Source organism: Diachasmimorpha longicaudata, chromosome 18 (genome assembly GCF_034640455.1).
Source record: "Diachasmimorpha longicaudata isolate KC_UGA_2023 chromosome 18, iyDiaLong2, whole genome shotgun sequence".
Taxonomy (NCBI): Eukaryota; Metazoa; Arthropoda; class Insecta; order Hymenoptera; family Braconidae; genus Diachasmimorpha; species Diachasmimorpha longicaudata.
The window spans coordinates 394,296-418,623 of NC_087242.1; the positions used below are offsets into that span (position 1 = coordinate 394,296).

A 24,328-nucleotide genomic window follows, 5' to 3' on the forward strand; every position below is an offset into this window, starting at 1 on the left:
TAATTCTGCCAGCAATTGATCCATAGACATCGTGTCTTGAAAAAGTCGCAATAATAACGTAGATATTTCTGGCCATGTCGTGAGTTTACAGTGAATATCAATCTGTTCTTTAGCTTTTCCTGTGAGTTTACGTTTAACATATAACAATAACGGGATTTTCTGAGCTTCTGTCGCGATTTCGAAAAGTCCATTAACTTGTTTAACGAAGCTAGTAACTTGTAATCGGTTACCATCAACTGTGTTTGGAATTAATTTAGTAAGAAAATCGAGTTGTCCCACGAGTTGCAGCTGATTGTTTTGCAATTTTTGATCATTTTGATTGGAAATGTTAGGAAGATTGAAGAAATCGTCGTTGACCATTGTGGAATTTTAGGATATTTTTATATTTTTAAGGATAATCTCTTTCGAAAATGAATACAAGATGTCTGAGCGTCAGTACTTACAGTTCTTGAGATTGTTGGACAATATACCGGCTGGTGCTGGGGGTGCTACTTCCAGATGAGAAACCAATCATGGTCGTCTGTCCTTGTAGAAATGTGGGTGTTGGTCCAATTTTATAACATTCGTCACTTGTGTCCAGGTTGAAAAATGTTTGATTTTCGTTAACTGCACTGTGTTGGATACCAGAGTAAACGTACTCGTTTTTGATAGTCCACAAAAATAAAAGAACTTTATTTGCTTGTCTGGGAGTACAATTTGTTGAGACAACCAGTCGTGTCCAAAGGCGTTCGAAAAGTCAGGTCTACAAGAGATATTTGGGAGAGTTTGAGGGATGACCATGTGATAACTATTAGAGGATCGGAGTAGGGGTACAGAGTGGACATATGGGCCTGAGGATCAGGGAGGGTCTTGAATGGGACTCTTCGCAGGAAAATCTTCTAAATGAGGGTTGTTTATTGGGGAGAAAATTGGAATGGTTTTAGAAAAGGATTTGGCTTTTAACGGCTTAAGGTTTTAATTATAAGGTTTTAAGGAGAGCAAAAATATGGTTCTAAGCCTGGAATTTTGGGGTATACAACAACTGGTTTTTACACGAGTGTTGAACCAATCCCATCCTCGTCGCCAAATTTAGTTGGATTCCCGAAATAAATTGAAAAACACAGAATTTATAATTAAATAAAACTGATATTTATTCGGAAATTCACTCAACGTCTAAGTATTGTAACTACAGATTTATGTATTCAAAAAGATTTCTGATCTTAGGGTGGACTCAGTGCTCTCGGTGAAGTTCGGGAGCTAACTGATTGACAAGAATAATGTTAGAGGACTCAGTTCCTTACTTGAGGACACAAGGAGGAAATGGAGGGGCTGGAGGGAAGCATGGCTATTTTTTGGGCATGCAGATGCTAGCTTTTAGTAAATGGGAAATGGAGAAAATTCGTAGAGGTGCCAGGGTTTATGATAGGATCAAGAGTTAGGCCACACGTAGTTGGGGTATGCCCCAAGCAATAAATGAATAGGAAATAGAAATATTAATGTACAATACAAAGTGAAATATAGGGGTATACAACAACTTCTTCAAATGAAAAATCTACAGGGAATACATATAGAACAATTGAATTTTTCCATACGCTCGGTAATTGCTCATCGTTGCCCCAAAATATTCTCATTATTATTGAACTTGGAAAAAAAAGTTCCGTATAAAAAATGTTCACCAGGAAACGAGTTAAACGGTGTAGTTGATTATAATCCAATGCATTACAATACATTACAATCTGAACTCTTTTGTCATAACTTGCATTTTTCGTTGCGGCAAAATGTAATTAGAGCTAATATTACCTACTTTTACTCTAGTATTTCACTAGCTATAGGAGATATGAAAAAATGTTACAATACAAAAGATGTACAATTTTTTATAATGATTATTTTTCCCACCCAAATTTCAGCCAATAGAATTGCACCATTTGTTGATATTTTGTATAGCCTACCTCGAATATCAGCGATTATTTTTCCCATCCAAATCTTGGCCAATAGGATTGCACCATTCGACGTTATTTTATATAGTCAACACGGTATTTCAGCGGAAATTCTTGGAAATTTCACTGGAAATTTTGCATGTTGATATATATAAAAAAAAACAAATGTTGAAGTAACCCTCAATTGTATCTGACAGATTAAATGGCAATTCGTTGAAAATTATGTCTCATGGTGCAATTCTATCGGCCAAGATTTAGATGAAAAAAATAATCCCCCGAATACCACTCGAACTTCGAAATTATCTGATATTTCCCTCAAGGTTCCCTACAAACAAATAAGCTTGTCAAGTTTTCCAGAAAAATCACTCGCGCTTCGCGCTCGTGATTTTTAGACTGGAAAACTTGACACGTTCATTCGTTTGCAACGAACCTATCGGGAAATATCCGATAATTTCGGAGCTCTTGTGGTATTATATGCGATAATTTTTTGAATATTTTGATAAACAAACGACACCTAACCAAATAAACCTCTTTTCATGTCATGGCACAATTCTCTTGGCCGAAATTTGGATAGGAAAAATAATCCCCTGAATACCACTCGAGCTTCAAAATTATAGAATATTTCCCTCTAGGTTCCCTGCATACAAATGAAGTCGTCAAGTTTTTCAGGTTAAAAAATCACGAGTGCGAAGCACGAGTCGGCCCATGCCGCTCACGTCAGGGGGAAAACCTGTCCCGTGTTGACCTCGGAATGGGGGGCGACGTAGGGTACCCTGAGGACCCCTTACGAGGAATAGAGTAGTTCCTTGGTGAGGGAGTGCGTCGAGAGACCTTGAGAAGAAGGTCAGCGCGTAGAGTAGAGTATAGAGTGTAGAGCATAGAGTTAGAGTAGATATAGATTTTTAGAGTTGAGTATGACCTTTGACCAAGGTCAGGGTTTGATTGAGAGATCTTCTAGAGTTAAGGATCGGTCAAACGAGAGTAGTAGATTTTAGAAGCCTTGTAGAGATATAATATTAAATACATTTTAAGAGTTAAATGTTTCGTGAGGTTTTCACTAACAGTCCTTTTCACCCTTTAAATAAATCCTACAATTATGGGACAATTATGAAACATTGGACGTCATTCAATAATCATAAAACCCAAAAACGATATATTCTTTCATACCAATTAAATCGACAGTTTTGGAGAAATTTCCATAAAACCTAAAAAGTAAGAAGAAGTGGGCATCGCCTCCTTAATCTCTCAAGATTTTTAAATTTCAGATTCAAATGAAAAAAAGTAAAAGATATCACAAAAGAAAATTGAAGAGGAAGATTCTTTTCAATTTTGCCCAACTTTTCGGGAAAGAGTTGTTTCCATTATGCATAGATTTTTCATGGAAAGCATAGAAAGGAATTTTCACATATAATACCACAAGTGCTTCAAAATTATCGAGTATTTCACGATAGATTCGTTGCAAACAAAGGAAGGAGTCAAGTTTTTCAGGAAAAATCACTCGTGATTTTTAGACGACTTCGTTTGTATACAGGGAACCTAGAGGGAAATACTCTATAATTTTGAAACTCGAGTGGTATTCAGGAGATTATTTTTCCTATCCAAATTTCGGCCAAGAGAATTGTGCCATGAAATGAGAAGAGGTTTATTTGGTTAAGTTGTCGTTTGTTTCTTTATATATAGTGTGACCTTTTCCCTAATTTACTAATTATTTAAATTAGAGGGCGGGTCAATTATTAAATAAAAAAGGGGCAGAGGCTGTTGATATTAAGTATATTTAATTATTAATGATAATCAGTAAGATTTTACAAAGTATGTCCAAATTACAATGAAAAGAAATAATGCCTGTTTCTGGGAAATTCTCAGGGGTGGGGGGCAGGCAGGTCACTTGTCGGACCACTTTTGAATTTATACAAAGAAAAACGGGGGTGGCTCTACATTTGAAACAAAAGGGGGAAAATTGAGGGATCCAACAATAATAATAATACGAATAATACAATGATGAGATTATTTATAACTAGAAAAGAACAAAGTTAATTATCACCGTTGGAGGGGTTCCGGGAAACGCAATTGGGGGAGATGATGCCGCTGGGCGATGAGGGGAAAAGAAAGGGTACTCACTCGGGTGATGCCAATTTTCCTTATTTCTGGGGGTTCTGTCCTCCTTATTTGGGGTCCTCCGGGTCTTTAGCCTCTTCCTGAGGGACAACAGGTTGATCCTGGTGCAGGGTGAGCCTTTCTTCCAGCTCTGAAGTCCTGGGCCACTTCACCGATTCTCCGCGATTTATTTTAATAATATTAATGGGCGCACTGAGTTGTCTTAATCGACAGCCGAACGACGAGTGACGAGTTATTGGCCACTTGAGGAACTCCCCGAAGTATTCGGGGGTCCTCGGCCCAATTTCGTCCATTTCCGGGGTAGGTCATTTGTCTTCCCCTGATCCACCGATCGATGTTTGTGGGAATCTTCGTGGGCCGAGGGGTGGCGGGGTGACGCACTACGCAACGTGCGTGTGCGCCCGTTGTTCTGCAGCGCGTGGCGAACAGGGGACTGCGGCGGAGGGGGACGCGCTACGTCATCATCCTCTTCTCGTGAGTGTGACCGTGGCGAGTAGGGGACGGCGGGAAGGAGGGGGACGTCCTACGTCATCCCATCCCTCAGTGGTGCTTCTTCTGGAGTTTCTCGCGCTGTCCGAGCGCGGTGAGTAGGGGATTGAGGGAAGGGGAAGGATTTAGGTGAAGGGGTTCTCCAACGGTGAGGAGAACCCCTCCTCACCGTGGACTATCCATTTTTTCAGTAATTTTTCTTGCAAAAAAATTATGGAGAATTATCCTATTCCCCTTCCTACCTCATCCAAAAATCCTATCCAACGATATCCTTTGACGTCACAAGAAATGTGGAACGCTATATAAACTTCCCGTCTTATTGATAAAAATGATTGCCGAATGAAGGACGGCGGTGCTCCATATAGGCAAGAAAAGTGAATAGAAGAAATGGCTAGGAGCCGGATAGCTCAGTTGGGAGAGCACCCGATGCATAATCGGAAGGTCCCGGGTTCAAATCCCGGTCTGGACTATCCATTTTTTCAGTAATTTTTCTTGCAAAAAAATTATGGAGAATTATCCTGTTCCCCTTCCTACCTCATCCAAAAATCCTATCCAACGATATCCTTTGACGTCACAAGAAATGTGGAACGCTATATAAACTTCCCGTCTTGTTGATAAAACTCGCGCTTCGCGCTCGTGATTTTTAAATTGGAAAACTTGACACGTTCATTTGTTTGCAACGAACCTATCGGGAAATATCCGATAATTTCGGAGCTCTTGTGGTATTATATGCGAAAATTTTCCAGGCGGAGTTTTCGAGGAAAAATCTGTCGTAAAAGTAATAAATTTAGGTCTTGTTATGCTGAAGGCATCTTAAGTGCACGCCCAGTTTATTTCCCTCATTTCTTTTATTTTAAAATATTTACTGACGATGTACCATGGGACAAATGTATGAAAGAAACTTAAAGCGCCTCTTATTTTAGCGTGGGGTCTGTTTTCTTTCAAGGTCCAGACCCTTGTAAAACCGAATCCGAGTTGCCGTCCCATTACAAATTTTATGGATGTTGCGTCTCAAGTACGCGAAATTAACAAGCTTCAATATGCAGTCAATTCAATTTCTTATTTTTTCATTTTTTTGTTTAATACTGTTGGAAGAAAGTTCTGGATCGGAGGGGATCGGTGTGGGTGGGTGCGAGCAGCCCCAAAAAAAAGAATAATTACACTGCACGTGTCACTCTAAGTCACGTTTATTTTTAACAAACACGATTATAAGTCTTGATAATGTTAGTTATTTAATACACGATTAATGAGCGGTTCTTTGTAATTAGTATTACTTGTTTGAGCGGTCCAAAAAAAATAAATTTTAATTAGTATCTGAGAAACGATTAGACGCGTGTTAACTCCAATGAATCCCGGAAGAAAGTGAACGAGCGAGGCTGCCCGATCGCTCAATCGGTCGGTTTCGGGGGGCCTCGTGGTCGGTGGTGGGGCATCCCCCTTATGCAGGATAGCTAGGAGCGGTCCAGAAAGTGGCGCCCCATCACCCAAAAAATGCGAAGTAGGCCCATAGCAACAACTGGGTTGTTGTGATTTTGCCTGACGGTGAGCAGGCGTTAGTATTAGTGATGGAATCCTGTCGGCTTCCAGGAATTCCAACAAATACCTTTTAGAATTATTTATCCCACTCAGCCTTATGCTTTAGAAAAAATTGTAAATCCATAAATTCACTTAAATAATTTCTCTAATACCTCCATTAGACCCTTCAGAATTGTTTTATGGTCTGTCCATTTATAGCACTCGACCCTCAATAGTCCCACAACATTTTCACCCAGACACTTTTTATTGGGCCCAAGGCGCCAATTTCTCCCTCTCCCTAGTTCCTGCATTTTCGAATTCTCCAATTAAAACATTATCCCTCCCATCACAGATCATTTTTTGACTAATTCATTTTGACAATTTAGTTTAGTTCCAAATCTCATCTCTTAGAAGAAACACCTCATCGGAGGTACCCTTGTGTATTGTCTCTCTATAACAAATATTAAAATTAAATAAAATAATTTCATGTGTTCATCCATCAAGGTCACCTCCTCCTCAAGTCTCCTCATCGAATTTCCCCCTTTTTTTTCGTTAACAAACAACTACACAAAGATAATTTCGGCGTGTAGTGAAAATTGCAGATACTGTTCTGATCAAGTCGGATTTCTGGAATTTACGACTCCAGAAAGTTCAAAATAAAACACAGTATCGACGCATTTTTATTCAATGGAGGTTCTATGAGTTCTCTTCGTAACGAGAAGTCACAAATTTCATTTGACAATTTTCAAATGTTTTAAAAAAATATTCTTTTAATTTCATAATTTCAATGTAGGATAATGGTAAATTTTTTAGGACAATCCTAACTTATGCTTTCGAATTATTTTTCAATTCGAAGAAATAATTCATCGAACCTTAATTAATAATCTTGTTACGAATTGAACTGAACCATTATCCAATAATTTCGTTTACTTTTTTAAATTGGTTCATTTTAAATGGTTAATATTAAATTGTCTAATTATTGAAGTGAAAACTTCTTATGGCGCGTTGGGCACTTTTGTGGGTGAGCATTTTCTCGTGAACTCGCGACAGATGAGATTTTACAATGATGCCAGATGCGGGACCCACACGTCTCCCACTGTCCCACTCCGCAGCAGTAGTTGCGCATGAAACCCCCGCGCGTGGGATTTTTGCCCCCGTCTGGCATCACTGCTATTAGTATACGCATAGGTATGTATGAGCTGTTTCTTTCTTCCGCTAGGGAAACAACTTCCTGTTTAACAAAACAGTTACATTAAAAGCATACAAGTTTGGGGCTAGCGTTTAAAAAGGCGCTGCATTTAAAGTTTGAAGTTGATAAATTTCTACAAAATTACAGAAAATCTCGAAATTTTGGGGAATTAGGAAAATTATCAGTATGCTCATTTCAGCTAAGAATTAAAAATGATCGGAAAGCCGGAAAAGTAGGAAAACCCGAAAAATCGAAAATATACCCAATTTAGTAGAGAATTTCACTAGGGACGTGAATCGACGATCGGAAATTCGGATGGTCGGAAAAAATATATATGCTACGATTATAGCTTTAAAAACATCTACATTTTTATTTTTGATTATAGATTTGTCTTGAAAATGGATGCGGTTTTATATGAAGAATTTGATTTAACGATGTCCAATGATTGCAATCTTAGCACAAAAAAATACATAACTACTAGTGATGCACTATTCACAAGAAATATAAATAGATTTAAATCAAAATTGTTCATTTCACACTTTAGTTGCCATAGACCTATTGTTTCAGTTTTAGAATTTGATGAAAATGCTGATAATGTTGATGTAAAAGTTGTTGAAATTATGGATGGGAATTGATAAATTTTGTATTTACTATTTACTAATATTTACTCATTTAAATAAAACCACTTCCTTCGAATATAGTTTCTATATTATTATACTTCATGTCCATTCAAAAAGTGCCCACATTGCTTTGATAAACTTGATTTTTTATGTACAATTTCTCATGTCGCGAGCGCACCTAAAAATGCTCACCCAAACAAGTGCCCAACGTGCCATAAGTTCAAGTTTTCACTTCTGCCTGCACTCCGGGAGTGCAACGAGTGTTTTTTTTGTTTTTCTTAAATAGAATTGTGGAGGGAGAAAATGGGACCTCCCGAAACAATTCTCATTTGCGGTCGAGGGTTGGAAATGTCCGCCCACACTCTCGACATCTCAATGTAGAGGGGTCGGAGTTAACCCTGAAACATTGAGAGTATAGTGTAGGAAAGGGAAAATTCGGGCCCAAGGTCATTGTTACATCCGTCGAAATAAATTCTTTAAATTCTTTCTAAACAATTAAAAGTAGAAATTGTTCAAACAGGGTTCATTTATTGGGAAGACCCAAAGGCCACCCCAAATAATAAATGTTAGTGAAAATTTTCCAGACGGATTTTTCTTCGTAAAGTCCGTCGTAAAAAGTAGTAAAGTTGGGTCTGTCATGCTGAAGGCATCTGGAATGCATGCCCAGTTTATTTCCCTCATTTTAAAATTTAAACTTAGCGTGTCAAATGGGACAAATGCATTAAGGGAACTTATAGTCCAAGAAAATAGGCCTCGAAATGCGAATTTTGGGGTAAATATTTGAATTTTTGATATAAGTTACTTTGAAAGATATAAAAACGAATTGGGAAAGATTTTTTTTAATTCACCCCCGGCAAGAGGAGAAATAAATAAATAAAGGGTTTTTTTTTATTAATTTTGGGAAAACGGTAAGGACTAGGAAAAGAAAGTTTTAATAGAAGTTGTAAAGCATCAAATATTGCATAAAAGTGATTTTCATACTTTTTCGCTTAAAATCAAAATTAACCGAGGTAGGGTTGCTAGAAACTAGGGGATGATAGCAGATACATTAAAAAATCATAAATTGCTGAAAAATAGAGATATTTATGATTTTTTTTTGCAATTTACTCAGAAAATTATAAAAGTTTATTCTAGAGATGATTTTTTTTCTTTATTGTTTACAACAAAGTTATGACAATTTGAAATTTTCTTTTTAAAATTAAATCAGCTGTCCTTGACGAAATTGATTTTGTTCTTCAACTAATGATTGCATTGTTTCATAAATTTCCGCTATGCAATTGATTTTTTTTCTACCTGCCCGTTCCAAGCTGGTAGAAGGAAATTTACATGAAGAAATATTTTTAGAGGCGGCGCCTTTGCATTTACTACGGACTGTCACGTACTTTAAGCGCATGCGCCAGTCAGGCTCAATGAGTCCCTGGGTGTTTGCGTTTTTTTCGTCTGCAGTAAACTTTGGACAAATCTGTCGACAGAAATGTCAGAAATTTTAAAATACAATACGAGGCTTTACTACGGAGTGTCACGTACTTTACGCGCATGCGCCAGTCAGCCCCAATGGGCCTCTGTGTGCATTTTTTTAAACCTACAATTGTATCAATGTGTAGAGTACATTGATAAAGTTGATCCTTTTTTTTGGAAAATGGAAAAAAATATCAAAGAATCAGGAATTTTATTTTTACCACTAATTACTTTTAAAAGAGTGGATTAAAAAAAAATTTATCCGAGTATTTCTTTGTAGTATCCAAAAAATTTAGAAGAAACTTCCTAAAAAGTAGTAGATTTTGTCATCTTGTCGGTGGATTGCTAAACGAGAAACTTATAATTTAGCAACATACATATTTATCGTCAAAGATTGAAAGAATTTTTATTACGATAATACGTCCAAAATATTACAAAAAAATTACTTTATTATATCAGGCAAAATTTTTTAGATTCTTTGGTTTACAAATTTGATCAATCAGTTCAAAATAATTAACATTAACATTAAATTTTTTAAAATTAAAATGAATCAATCACCTCAATTGACCTCCTGCTTCGAACAGCTAACCTTTCCGCGTTTTCTGCTACATTTTTTGCTGATGCTTCTTCTTGGCCATTACCAAAAAATCTACCTCGCGTGTTTGACACACAACAATATTTATATTCAAAGCTTGACATTTTTCCATATTTTTTATCATTCTGAATTATATAAAATTTCTAATATTTATATAAAACACATATGATTTCTGTAAAACAAATAGACAGCAACTATAGACGTTGTGGTTTCTCGGAAAAAAAAACATCACTAAAATAATTACCTTTTCCAAATTTACGGTCATAGTTTACTTATAATCACAATTTTTTTAAAAACACAAAAAGCACATTCACAATTTTAATTAATATTATCAAAAGTCGAACGATTTGTTCGACAAGATGACAGAATCTACTACTTTTTAGGAAGTTTCTTCTGATTTTTTGGCCACTACAAAGAAATACTCGGATAAATTTTGAAGTGAAACTTCTTTACGCTCGTTGGGCTGTAAATCCAATATCGTATGTAAAGAATTCCAAAGGAATCCCTTGAGGTCTATACTAACCTGGGTTTCGTGAGTAAAAGAGAGAGAGAGAGAAAATAAATCAGTAAGAATTTAGAATGAGGGACTAATTTAATTATTTTTAAGAGATCTAAAATATATATTTTTGCGTTTTAGTTAATTACATTTCGGAATAACAAAATTAGTAGCTATCGAAAATTTTTGTTACGTTTTGAGAATTAGAGTTTACGTTTATCGGGTTTTGCGGATAATTGACGCGCCTCGCGGTTACCATTTTTGGATATTGGGTCCAGAGGGAATTATTGCGTTATTAGGCCAAAATATTACCGAGCCACGCAATTTATTCAAATTAAGACCTCTCTATTGTTTTCGCGGAAACGTGTAGGTGCAGGTGAGATACTGCCGCTCAGATAAGTGGATTTACGGGGTAGGATGGGTTTTGAGTTTAGTTTTAGGGTGGAAGGCCACGCGAGTAATCACGACCATTACCGTCGCGTGGATTGCCAAAAAGGTCGATTTAGGTTACGTTTACGTTAAAATTTAGAGCGATAGAAAATAAAAATAAGTCGCGAAAATATTATTTTGTTTTAGTTATTTAGTTACGTTTCTTCTAACCGCGGAGATAGAATTTGAGTTACGCGAACATTTGAACTTTCGCGCCGAGACCTGCCAGGCCAACTCTGCGTTGCCATAACGCCTGGAGCGCTACGCTCCCGTCGGTTGCCATGCGCCAACCTGTTGCGTAGCAACAGTTTCTACGCAGACGTCGCCGGCATCACCACGTGTTGCATCAGCGTCAAGCGAATTAATAGTGAATTTAGTGCTAATTAGTTTGTTGGTTGTGCTCGAACCATCGCCAGGAGAACACCAAATCATCAGGACAACTATTCGAGGACCCTTGAAGTCGAATTGACCCGTTGTCCGGGAGATAGCCGATCATTGTCTCCCAGCGCGTATACGTCGCGACCGTGAGTTTTTATTCGTTATTAACAATGATTATTGAAGATTAAAATAGCTAGTCCTGATTCTCATCTCAGGGTAATAGTCATTGTTCCGGTTAATTTATTGAGATTATTGCTCTGTGCGGTAGAGCCTAAATAACGCCAAAAATCATGCAGTACGTCTTTTGATGTTTTACATTCCTCTATTGCGTAATAATTGCTTAGCGATTGCAAGCCAGGTCTGGGTGACACAATACCCATGACCTTGATGAGGTCACACCTGTTGTGGAATTCGGGAGAATATTCTCGTATTAAGGAAATACTTTGCGTTAGTCGCCTATATATTTAATTTACGGTACTGCCTTCTTGAAATTTCGAGTTCTTTTGTACATTTGTGTCTTTTGGTTTATTTTATATATTCCAAAATTACGTTTTATTATAGATCATCCATATATCCCAAATTAATTTGGAAGAATTTGCAAGTTTTGCCTCTTACCGATATTTCTATGGAATATTGTGTCTGCGTTTATCGCTTATGGATTTATTCCATTTTATTTTTGTGCCTTTGGCTCTTTTGGTTTATTTTATAATCCAAAATCTGAATTTGGATACGTGTTAGTCGTGTGGATTATTTGTGGATTATTGCCTTTTACAGATATTTTTCTGGAAAGCTGTGTTTGCGTTTATCGCCTAGGGATTTGTTCTCTTTTTCTATTATTGTGCCGTAGGCCATTGCGATTACACTTCGCTAATAAAAAGTGTCTAACGATTCGTCGTTTCGATTACGGGTTTACGTTTGTTTCCGTTACGCGCCTCCGCGAGAATCTCCCGCGTGTTTTCTCTCGCCAAGGTCGCGCCTCCGTATAATCTATATCCCGCGTCCGTCATTTTAGCTGCTATGTGTTATGCTCTCGGAGCCCGTATGTTTTATAGATTATGTTACGTTAGGAATTTTCCTTATTAATTGCGTTTATGACGCCGTGAAAATTATAATTCGGATTTATTGAATGTATCGAGTATTAATAATGAGTTCGAAATTGAAAGAACAAACGAGCCCGCCGAAGGCGGGCGAAGTTTGATCAAAATTATATGAAAAGTCTCGTTCGAAGATGATAATTATTGTAGTCATGCTTGTCATGCTTAATATCACAACGTTCAACGCTAAAAATTTTTTATTTTGGCGCCATCCGCCATTTTATCCCTATATTTCATCCTCCACCACCTTCATATTGTTTTGGTGTAACGATTTTCCGGATTATCACGGTAATCTGAAGATGATAATGGGAAGATGTTTTTTTTTTTTTTTTTTTTTTGGGGAATAATTCCGGGTGGGAGAATTATCATCTTCGAACGAGACTTTTCATATAATTTTGATCAAACTTCGCCCGCCTTCGGCGGGCTCGTTTGATCTTTCAATTATATTGCAAGTCTCGTTCTCAATGATAATTATTGTAGGGTTTTAAAGGCTGTGATAATTCGAGATAATGCACTTTTAGAGAATGACATTATTTATTTTTCAAGCCTAAAAATTTTTTACCCAAAATTGTACAAGCAAATTGGTCATTGCGGGGCTGGATGGGTCTATTATAAAACTTGGAAAACATCTCAGACCCGGTGGACCATCCAGCAGTACGCCTAATAACAGCTATGTCAACGCCTCTTTGATGAGCAGCAGACACTGCAGCGTGTTTGGTGCTATAAGCAGAGAATATTTTAGTGTCAATCCCTGCTTTGCCTAAAAGAGATTTGACCCAATGACCTAAAGTTTGTGCACATACTTCTGTGAATGGCTTTTTAGTTGTAATAAATAACTTTTTCATTTCTGGATCTCGTAATTCTTTTGTAATATCGATATAATCGAAAATAGCAGATGCCACACACAGTCCTGGTTTCTCTCGGAAGAAAGGTAGGATCAAGTCAGGCTGAAAAGATCTTGGACATGACGTTTTGAGAGGGTCTGTAATTTTAATACTTATGCTAGTATCAGAAATTGAAATATTGTCAATATTTATGACACTTAGGGTTTGAAATCTCTGCGCTGTTGTCAGAGCTAGCAATGTTATCACCTTTTCAGCGGCATCTTTCAGTTTTAGGTCCTTCAGAGGATATAATTTATTCAAATACTCCAGGACCGGTGTGACATCCCAAGTTGTAGTGTATCTTGGCGTGGTCGGTTTTTGTTTGAAGACACCTTTCATAAAACGTGAAATTAAGCCATCCTTATTATTATCAGAAATCGAAATCAGAGAAATTGCCGATCGCGCCGTGTTCAGAGTACTATAACTAGCTCCCATGCGGAGTTTAAATGTCAAAAATGCAATAATTTCTGAAGAATTTGTGTCATGAATGTCCAGATTATTTTTGTGTACATAGTCCCACCAGTGCTTGAGACTGCAATTATATTGCTTGAGAGTTGAGTTAGTGACGGAGTTGACCATAACATCTAGAGAGTCTTCCGGTACTCCTTTCTTTAAGAACGCTGACCGGACAATTTCCCTGCCACCAGGGAAAGGCGGGATGCCAATGGGTGTATCTCGTTCCTATAAGGAGATTTTAATAAGTAGTTATCAGGTGAGAAAGTTATAGGTAATTCAGTAAGAAGAGATTGGAAAAGAGGATACCATGGCTGCGTTGGCCATAATGGTACTACAAGTACACCTGTGGCTTTGTCATTTAGAATTTTTCTCAATATGCGGAGAATCATTGAAAATGGAGGGAATGCATAAAAGAACTCACTGTTCCAGTCGACAGTGAAGGCGTCAACTGAATGGGCTTCAGGATCCGGAAAACGAGAGAAAAATTTTTTACATTTTTTATTAATTCTGGAAGCGAATAAATCTACTGAAAAACAACCGAAACGTTTTTCAATTATCTCAAAATAAGATTGAGAAATTTCCCATTCAGTTTCGACCCTTACAATGCGTGAAGCTTTATCAGCATCACTATTACTCGCTGAACTAATGTATGAGGCCTTTATCCACAGATTTCTTAATTCGCACCACTCCCAAATACTTCTAGCTAAATTACTTAAATGTGGGAATTGTACACCGCCCGCTCTGTTTATATACGAAATTGCGGTTGTATTGTCCAGTCGGAGCAAAATTTCGCACTTAGATAAATCGAACGCAAAACATTTTAATGCGTAAAAGGCGGCGAGCAATTCCAGGTAATTTATATGCTTATTCTTTTCTTCCTCATCCCAAAAACCGTGAGCAGATACATTATTGCAATAACACCCCCAACCTGACAATGAAGCATCTGAGAAAATTTCTATGCTGAAATTATTTTTTCTAATTGGACTGCGGCCAATGTGGGCGTTCTGTTTCCACCAATTAAGATCGTTAAGCATACAATCCCTTATGTATAAACTTGCATCATAATCCCCACCATTAAATTTTAGGGCTAGAAATTTCTGTCGCTCTAGGATCTTGCAGTGGATGAAACCATAACCTACAGCGGGGCAAGCTGCGGTTATCACTCCTAAAAATTTGGCAAAATCACGAATTTTGTAACTTTTTCCTACGTGGAAAGAAGAAGCTAAAAGAGATATTTGTTTCATCTTTTTGTCAGTTAAATTTAGTGAATAATCTACTGAGTCAATCACGAAACCTAAGTATTTGCATTTTTGTTTTCCAATCACAGAACTTTTTTGCCAATTTATCAAGAAACCTAAATCTTCCAGAAATTTCGATGCTTTAGATATTTGCAGTTCGCATGTGTCTTTTGCACTGTTCATAAATAAAAAATCATCTAGATACAGTACTAATAAAAAACCTTTCGATCTCAATACATTGACTACAGGTTTCATTATTTTGGTGAAAATGTAGGGACTAGTGCAAAGTCCGAATGGGAGGCACGTGAACTCACAATGTGTTCCTTCAAATTCAAACCTGAGAAATTTTCTGTGGTGTTTATACATGGGTACTACAAAGTAGGCATCTTGAAGATCCACCGTTCCCATAAAATCGTTGGGTGATAAGAGATTCATAGCGGCCCTGATATCTTTAAGTTTAAAATGCGGAGCAACAATGAATTTGTTCAAGTTTTTTAAATTGAAAATAAAACGATACGATCCGTCAGGTTTTGGGACAAGAAAGTAAGAAGAGATGAATTGATCCTCACACGGAGTACATTCTTCAATGGCCCCTTTTGATAATAATTTATCAATTTCTATTCGCAACTGTTCCATTTCTTCATTAGAAAAGACATGTGCCTTTGGAGGATTCAACTGATAGGGTTTATGAGTAAATGGAATTCGATATCCTTCCAGATAACTCAAAATATATTTATCCGAGGTGATTTTCCGCCAGTTGTCTATAAAGAAACTCAGGCGTCCAGCTGGTTTCCGTACCTGCGTTACTTCTTTGATGAAGATTGGGTTGTCGTCCGAGAGCTCATCTTGGCTGAGCTGGAGGATGCACCTTGATTCGGCCTCTTCTTGAATAGGAACTTCCGAGATTTCTGATGGTACCCCGTCTGACGAGAGTTCGTAGACGGGTACCTCGAGTTTCCCTGGACCTGTGATCTCATGATAGTCTTAGGCTGGGGTTTCTCCTTAATCTGTTCGCAAGCTTTGGCGATTTCTTTGACATCCTTCACTTTATCTTTTAAATCATTGCCATAGAGCCATTCGTCAGAAATCATCGCCTCAACCGCCGGTTTTATTGATTTATTGAGTTGAGGGGTGATGGATGATTTCCGAGCTACAGACTGCTGAAAGAATACGTCTGTTAATAGCTGTCCCGCCTGGCTCAAGGAATCGGTAAAGATGTCTTCATCTAGTCCATCATCTGGGGGGTCGATGAGCATGGAAATTGCGCCGCCTAGTGCAATCAACGCTGAACCGATACAATTTTGTGTCTCTGAAAAATGTTGGTCACGCTTTTTTGCCACATCAGAGAGAAGAGGGAGTATCTCCAAATTCACCTTGGGAGCCTCTGTGAACAGATCCCCTTTTCGGTTGTATGACTCTAGAATTTCAGTCTTGTTTTTCTCCGGGAGTCCCTGCTTCACCCATTTGGACCAGGTATTTTTCAATTCGGCGTGAAATTTTACTTTTTTAAATTTTGACTCATTCAAGTCTACTCCCAAAACTTTAAGGATGTTATCCTTGTCCGTTGCGTCTAGGGAAAAATCTGTCGCTGGACCCTTGAGGTCATCTCTCATGTTCGTTTCAGAGTTGGTGTTCGCAGCTTCCGGGATATTCTCTTTATCCTCTTTGTTGTCTGTAATTTTTAGACAAAAAACGACATGGAGAGGCGAGCAGAGAAAAAGAAGGACTATGGGAAGGTATTGGAGCACTTGTTGTGCATGTCAGTCTCGTATGGACACTGACTCCCAAATTTTGTATGGAATAAATGGGCAATACCTTTTCCTAAGGAAAAAACTCGTATGGAATTTACTTACCAGCAATCTTAGTATTTGAAACCTCAATATTAGGTAGCTGGGCCCCATTATTTGGTGGCAAAGCTTGAGGTTGGTTGTTTTGGGCTCGGACCAAGCCCTCAACCGCCTTTGTGAGGTTATCCAATTGTAGCTGCATTTGGTCGACTTTGCGTCTTTTATGTCGACGATCTGATGACCGTGACCTGGACCTCGACCTTTTCTTTTTATGCTCTGGCATATTCCAGTAGCATAAAACGTTGTTTTTAATGTTTAGTTTAATAAAACGATGTGAAGAGTTAACGATGAACGTGTCGATACTTCGGCACAACAAAACAATATGAAGGTGGTGGAGGATGAAATATAGGGATAAAATGGCGGATGGCGCCAAAATAAAAAATTTTTAGCGTTGAACGTTGTGATATTAAGCATGACAAGCATGACTACAATAATTATCATTGAGAACGAGACTTGCAATATAATTATGGATTATCAGGTTTTCGGGTAAATTAATAATATTTAGCCCGACATTAGGATCGTTATATCTTCTTTTATTTTATTTGGTTTTGATAAAATTTATTGTAATGAATTAGATGGATTAACATAGTTGAATTTCTCTCTGCGACGATACGCTTACGTTCCTTAAGATAAATGGAATATTGAGTAATTTATAAGATCTCTCTCTCTCTCTCTCACAAAAATTATTGGGTTTATATCTGTGTCATTATTAATATTTGGAATATTGTAGAAAATTGTATTTTGAGTTATTATTATCGGAAGTTAAAGAATATAGTTCCGTAAAGAAATATTGAATATGTGTTGAGTTTTGAATTTATGGAATTGATAGCCCAGTGACCAGCACACCCCGAACCACCCCTCTCTCCACAACCTACATCCTGAGCAGCGTGTGCAAATACCACCTTTCCTTTGATCTTTTAGCTTTACGTTATTGAGTTTACGTTTTAGTTCGAATTTTAGTTCGTTGCCGTGAGTTATCCGCTTCGAGTGCGTTTTTCGGTTTGTTGTTTCCGTCGAGACAAAGAACAACTGGCGCCCTTCAGAGTATTTGTTCCGTTTTGGACGATCAAAGGAAAAGGGCGGGTTAACTGGTCCATTTTTATGTCAGTGAAAATCCACCACGTTACACGTATGTAACGAAAAAGCGACAGGAAAAGGGAGGGGATGGCGCGCGTGGTGAGGCAGACAGACGGAAAGAGACATGGGAGAGAAACGAAAACGCGATAGATTCGGAGTAAGAAAACGACTCATTTTGTTAATATGATGAATAATACGAATAAAACCTTTTTATTAATATCGGGATAGTTCACTGGGAATTACCAATCCAGTGGCATCAAATGCTTTTTACACATTTGAAAATCATGAAATCTCCGGTCTAACTTATCCTTCAGTGAAATTCCCGAATTTTAAGCGGTACGAAAATGAGAATTTCGTAATTTATTTAAATATATACTCTAATATGAATATTGGAGATCAATTTCCTTGATTTTTCAATGAAATCGTAAATTTCCCGATTTTTTGTCCTAAATGGGCTTCGGTGTCACTGTTCCCCGAATTCAATAATGCATTGACACCAAGTTCCTTGTTTTCTGTTCATTTTCAGGGAAATATGGAACAGAAATTGACTATTCTATTTGCTTTCTCCACGAGATTTCGAATTTTCAATGACAAGATGTTCTGAAATCTTCCTGTGTAGCACAATAAAAATTTCCGAAAATTATCACATATAATACCACAAGTGCTTCAAAATTATAGAATATTTCCCTCTAGGTTCCCTGCATACAAATGAAGTCGTCAAGTTTTTCAGGAAAAATCACTCGTGCTTCGCACTCGTGATTTTTTAGCCTGAAAAACTTGACGACTTCATTTGTATGCAGGGAACCTAGAGGGAAATATTCTATAATTTTGAACCTCGAGTGGTATTCAGGGGATTATTTTTCCTATCCAAATTTCGGCGAAGAGAATTGTGCCATGACATGAAAAGAGGTTTATTTGGTTAAGTGTCGTTGTTTACCAAAATATTCAAAAAATTATCGCATGTAATACCACAAGAGCTCCGAAATTATCGGATATTTCCCGATAGGTTCATTGCAAACAAATGAACGTGTCAAGTTTTCCAGTTTTAAAATCACGAGCGCGAAGCGCGAGTGATTTTTCTGGAAAACTTGACGAGCTTATTTGTTTGCAGGGAACCTTGAGGGAAATATCAGATAATTTCGAAGTTCGAGTGGTATTCGGGGGATTATTTTTTGCATCCAAATGTTGGCCGATAGAATTGCACCATGAGACATAATTTTTAACGAATTGCCATTTAATCTGTCAGATACAATTGAGGGTTACTTCAACATTTGTTTTTTTTTATATATATCAACATGCAAAATTTCCAGTGTAATTTTCAAGAATATCCGCTGAAATACCGTGTTGACTATACAAAATAACGTCGAATGGTGCAATCCTATTGGCCAAGATTTGGATGGGAAAAATAATCGCTGATATTCGAGGTAGGCTATACAAAATATCAACAAATGGTGCAATTCTATTGGCTGAAATTTGGGTGGGAAAAATAATCACATATAATACCACAAGTGCTTCAAAATTATCGAATATTTCCCGATAGATTCGTTGCAAACAAATGAACGTGTCAAGTTTTCCAGTTTAAAAATCACGAGCGCGAAGCGCGAGTGATTTTTCTGGAAAACTTGACAAGCTTATTTGTTTGTAGGTAACCTTGAGGGAAATATCAGATAATCTCGAAGTTCGAGTGGTATTCGGGGGATTATTTTTTGTATCCAAATCTTGGCCGATAGAATTGAGGGTTACTTCAACATTTGTTTTTTTTTATATATAGCAACATGCAAAATTTCCAGTGAAATTTCCAAGAATTTCCGCTGAAATACCGTGTTGGCTATACAAAATAACGTCGAATGGTGCAATCCTATTGGCCAAGATTTGGATGGGAAAAATAATCGCTGAAATTCGAGGTAGGCTATACAAAATATCAACAAATGGTGCAATTCTATTGGCTGAAATTTGGGTGGGAAAAATAATCGCTGAAATTCGAAGTAGGCTATACAAAATTTCAACAAATGGTGCTGTATCGTTTGAGAGATACTTCCGAATGCCGTGGTAAACTTTATTCGGATATTAATGGGGTGAATAAAATACTCGAAATTCTAACACTTTTTCAGAATATCAATGAATATATTTGGGTTTGGATTGTACAGTGTCACAGTGGACTGTATTGAATGTTGGGAATGAATTTATCGTACTTCCTCAAGATGAGCAAGTCGCAGTCTTTATACCGAGCTAGAATCGTTGTAAATTGCTCGGCATTGTAAAAATTGGGGAATTCCCGGAACAACTAAATATTGGGAATCTAACACAAATATTGGGACTCATAAAGTTAGAGTAGGGTCTAGATCCCCTGGGACGCGGGCGATGGTCATAGGGACTAGGGATATAGTGACCTGGGATTAGGAATTTTTAGTGGAAGTGCCTTTATGACACTACATTAAAATATGAAAATTATAATCGTAAATGAGTGGGGAAAATTAAGATACAGATGTTCTAGTAATAAAATTCGTAATCCTAATGAGACACCATATGAAGAGCAAATTGCTATCACGACTCAACATTCTCCCCCGTTGAGAGGCTGGACCGATCAATGGTAGCTGCAGTGTTTGTGGGTTGAAGCCTTGTTGGTAGATCATCTGAGGGAGAGGGTTCTACAGGAAGAACTGCCAATTTCTTGACGTTGCGCTTGTAGACACCTGAGGCTGTCTTCAACTGAACAGACCTGATGATTCCATCCTCGCCTGGATGGACACTGATGACTCTACCCAATTTCCATTTGAGAGGGGGTAGGTTGTCGTCCCTGATAACCACAATGGAACCTGTCTTGATTTGGTGGTCCCCTTTGGCCCACTTCTTCCTAACGTTCAGCTCGTTGAGATACTCCTTGTGCCATCGATTCCAGAAGTCTTGTTTCAGCTTCTGGATGTGTTGCCAAGAAGACAAGCGGTTGCTCGGAGTCTCGATGAAATTAGGCTCCGGCAAATTGGTGAAGGTATCACCGATCAGGAAATGAGCAGGTGTGAGAGCTGAGAGGTCGTTGGGATCCGATGACATAGGCGTCAAAGGACGCGAATTCAGGATGGCTTCGATCTCGGTAGCCAGTGTCGTGAGGTCTTCGAAGCTGAGCAGGGTGTTTCCGGCAACTCGGAGGAAATGGTGCTTGAATGATTTCACCGCGGCTTCCCAAATACCTCCCACATGAGGTGCTTGGGGTGGAATGAAATACCAAGTTATTCCTTTCTCTGCAATGTAATTGTTAAGCTCCTTCTGCAGTCCTTCGGAGTTGAACAGTTGATAGAGCTCTCTCAGCTCATTGCAGGCACCCTTGAAATTTGTTCCGTTGTCAGAGGAGATGGAAGAGCATAATCCTCTTCGGCTGATGAAACGGCGAAGAACAGCTAGGAACGCTTCTGTTGTGAGATCACTGGCTACCTCGATATGTACAGCCTTAGAGGAAAGGCACACGAAGATGGCGATATAAACCTTAATACGCCCACGGTTGCGGGACCTCCTTTCCTTAATGAAGAATGGACCGCAGTGGTCCACACCAGTGTTGTAAAATGGGCGTGTTGCTGTCACTCTTTCCCTGGGTAGCATGCCCATTTGATATTCCACGTCAGGGGGCTTGGCACGAATACATCGGTGGCACTTCTTGATAACGTGACGAACTTGATTTTTTCCATCTAGCAGCCAGAACCGTTGCCGAATATTGTAGAGGGTGCTCTGGATACCAGCATGAAGACAATTGCGATGTGTCCACTCAATTATCAAACGCGTGGCAGCAGAATTCTTGGGAAGCAATATTGCATGTTTCTGATTGAATGCTAAATCAGACCGTTGAATTCTGCCTCCTACTCTGATTAGGCCTTCAGAGTCGAGAAAAGGATTCAATTGAAGTAATGGACTCGTTGATTTCACTGAATTGGTGGCCTTGAGGTCAGTCAATTCTGCCTTGAAATGTTTCCCTTGAATTAATCTCATGGTAGGGATGAACGCTTGTTGGATCTCCGTGGCCGTGATGAATTTATCTCTGGGTGAATCTTCCTTCTTGATCTTCCATCGTAAGATTCGAGCGATGATCTTCTGGACCTTGATGATTGAGGAATGTCTCGTGAAGAGTTCAGCAAGATGTTCCTTGGAGGTCCTTTCGATGGTAGAGAGGCAGGTTTGGATCCGCATTTCAGGTGCTTGATTGGGAAATGACAGGGGTAGAGAAGGCCAATCCTTCTCTCCCCTGGTAAGCCATGCTGGTCCCCTAACCCACAGATGATTTCGGAGAAATTCTGCTGGTGATTGTCCTCTGGAGATAGCATCCGCTGGGTTCTCGTGGGTCCGCACATGTCTCCAGTCTCTGGCATTGGTCTTCTGTTGAATTGACATCACTCTATTCTTCACGAATGTTTTCAGCAATTCTGGTTTTGTGTTAATCCAGTGTAACACAGTCGATGAATCAGTCCAGAATACAGCACGGTTTATGTTTGTGTTTATGGTTTTACAGACGGTCGAGTATAATTGAGAAAGCAAAAGAGCAGCACATAGTTCCAATCGCGGAATTGATTGGGGATTTCTCAACGGAGTCACACGTGATTTGGCGCAGAATAATTGGGAACTCGTCTGGTCGTTGTTAGAGATTGTCCTAACATAAATGCAAGCACCATAAGCTTTCTGGCTTGCATCGCAAAACCCATGTATTTGTAGCTCCTTGACACTGTTTTGGAGCACCTTGCGTTGCAAAGCGAAATTGTTGAGAAGAGGGAGATCACGAGCAAATTCCTGCCAGGTTGTCTCAATGTTCTTAGGCACGGATTCGTCCCAATTAAGATTGAGGCGCCACAGATCCTGTTTTATAAGTTTTGCCTGAACCACAACTGGATTTAATAATCCGAGAGGATCGAATATCCTTGCGATATCCGATGAAATTGTCCTCATTGTTGTTTTTATCCTCGTGGCAATAGGACACACTGAATAGATGATTTCATCTCGATTGAAATCCCATCGAACACCTAGTGTCTTCAAGGTTGAATCACCGCCGTGGAGTAATTGCAAGTTCACACAGGACTCCGGGAGTCCTTGAAGAAGTTCGGGATGATTCGAAGCACATTGACGAAGGTTAAAACCACCACATTTCAGAAGCGACATCAAATCATCGCGAAGTTGCATAGCTTCTTGAAGAGTCTCTGCACCAGTGAGCACATCATCGACGTAGAGATCTCGTTTCAAGATTCTTGATGCAGTTGGATATCTCTGCTGTTCATCTTCGGCCAACTGCTGAAGACATCTTACAGCGAGATAGGGTGCGGAGGCAATCCCGAAGGTAACTGTTTGGAGTTCATAGGCTGTCAGCTGATTATCGTTATCTCTCCAGAGAATTCTTTGGTATTTGTGATCTTCAGGACGCACTAGTACCTGCCGGTACATCTTCTCGATGTCTCCCGTTAAAACATAGTTGTGAAGTCGGAATCGCAAGATGAGAGAAAAGATATCATCTTGGATGGTTGGCCCGACCATGAGCACGTTATTAAGAGACAGCTTGGAACTAGACGGGGCAGAAGCATCGAACACAACCCGTACCTTCGTGGTCAGGCTGGTCTCCTTGATCACTGAATGATGTGGAAGATAGAAGCCCTCTTCTATCTCGTTCTCCACCTTCTTCATGTGTCCTAGTTCTAGATATTCTTCCAGTACTGCTGAATACTGCTTCTTGAATTCTGGATTCTGTTTAAAACGTCGTTCCAGTCCGTAGAGCCTCTGTTCCGCCTGCTTGCGAGAGCAACCGAGTTGATGCACCTTGTTGTTGAAGGGGAGAGCGACCACGTATCGCCCTTCCTCATTCCTGGTCACATGGTTGAGGAAATGTTCCTCGCACAAATTGTCCTGTTTGTCGGATTCATGAGATTGAAGCCCATCTTCAATCTCCCAGAATCTTTTGACTTCATCTAAGAGTGATAGATGATTGCATCTTGCAATTTGACAATTCTTGCTCGGGACGTTACCACCCATGACCCAACCGAACACAGTTTTTTGGAGGATGAGATCAGTCTCTGAAGTTGACGACAATTTGATTTGTCCGCCACTCAGAGCTGCCAATGAAATACCTGACCCGAGGATGAGATCCACTGCCGCTGGTTTATGGAAGTCTGGATCCGCCAATTTGAGATTCTTAGGAATATCCAGAAGATGTCGAGGTATTTGCTGATCAGGGGTACGCTTGGAGATGATGGGCACAATGTGGAACTGAAGCTCCCGCTTGAAGTCATTGATGCACGATTGAATCACAGCAGAGATGAAATGGTGGGATATTGTGGTATTTTCGTTGATGCTTCCCACTGGAATAGCACTCTTTATTTTCTTCAGGCTCAATTTTGATGCGAGGTCACTTGTAATGAAGTTGGCGGATGATCCTGTGTCAAGGAGTGCACGACAAAGCTCTGGATGATGTCCGTCATCAAACACCTTGATGATCGCAGTGGTGATCAAGTTCTCTGACATCTCCAGTTTGAATGTCCTCGCCACTGTTTTCGCTGTGACCCCTTCA

General features: G+C 39.0%; 4 protein-coding genes across 4 annotated transcripts in view; 1 reads left to right on the plus strand and 3 right to left on the minus strand.

The window, feature by feature from the left end:
* Window positions 1-277: 277 nt before the first annotated feature.
* LOC135170878 (uncharacterized) overlaps window positions 278-24,328 on the minus strand; it is a 371,576-nt gene continuing 347,525 nt past the window's right edge. The window contains exon 2 of the mRNA XM_064137024.1: window positions 278-1,021. The gene's annotated coding sequence lies outside the window, so the exon portion shown is untranslated. The remainder of the gene's footprint in view (window positions 1,022-24,328) is intronic.
* LOC135170876 (uncharacterized) overlaps window positions 10,499-24,328 on the plus strand; it is a 38,507-nt gene continuing 24,677 nt past the window's right edge. Inside the window, exon 1 of the mRNA XM_064137021.1 lies at window positions 10,499-11,346. The gene's annotated coding sequence lies outside the window, so the exon portion shown is untranslated. The remainder of the gene's footprint in view (window positions 11,347-24,328) is intronic.
* On the minus strand, window positions 13,724-17,019 carry LOC135170882 (uncharacterized). Its single transcript, XM_064137039.1, has 3 exons — window positions 16,726-17,019; window positions 15,671-16,544; window positions 13,724-13,859 (listed from the first exon to the last, which is right to left on the minus strand). Exons 1-2 carry the CDS (start codon window positions 16,940-16,942, stop codon window positions 15,676-15,678), a joined length of 1,086 nt encoding a protein of 361 aa, XP_063993109.1. The 5' UTR covers window positions 16,943-17,019; the 3' UTR covers window positions 13,724-13,859; window positions 15,671-15,675.
* On the minus strand, window positions 20,026-24,282 carry LOC135171053 (uncharacterized). The gene is made up of 3 exons (XM_064137342.1): window positions 20,345-24,282; window positions 20,187-20,225; window positions 20,026-20,143 (listed from the first exon to the last, which is right to left on the minus strand). Exons 1-3 carry the CDS (start codon window positions 24,280-24,282, stop codon window positions 20,026-20,028), a joined length of 4,095 nt encoding a protein of 1,364 aa, XP_063993412.1.

Bases quoted from the DNA above. Each gene is read 5' to 3' on its own strand.
- LOC135171053 (XM_064137342.1), bottom strand. From the start codon at position 24,282: ATGTCAGAGAACTTGATCACCACTGCGATCATCAAGGTGTTTGATGAC. The intron at 20,226-20,344 runs GTGATAGCAATT...ATTTTAATGTAG, and splicing joins ACGGGGGAGAATGTTGAGTC to TGTCATAAAGGCACTTCCAC. The intron at 20,144-20,186 runs GTCACTATATCC...CCCGCGTCCCAG, and splicing joins CTAAAAATTCCTAATCCCAG to GGGATCTAGACCCTACTCTA.
- LOC135170882 (XM_064137039.1), bottom strand. From the start codon at position 16,942: ATGCCAGAGCATAAAAAGAAAAGGTCGAGGTCCAGGTCACGGTCATCA. The intron at 16,545-16,725 runs GTAAGTAAATTC...TAAAAATTACAG, and splicing joins TTCAAATACTAAGATTGCTG to ACAACAAAGAGGATAAAGAG.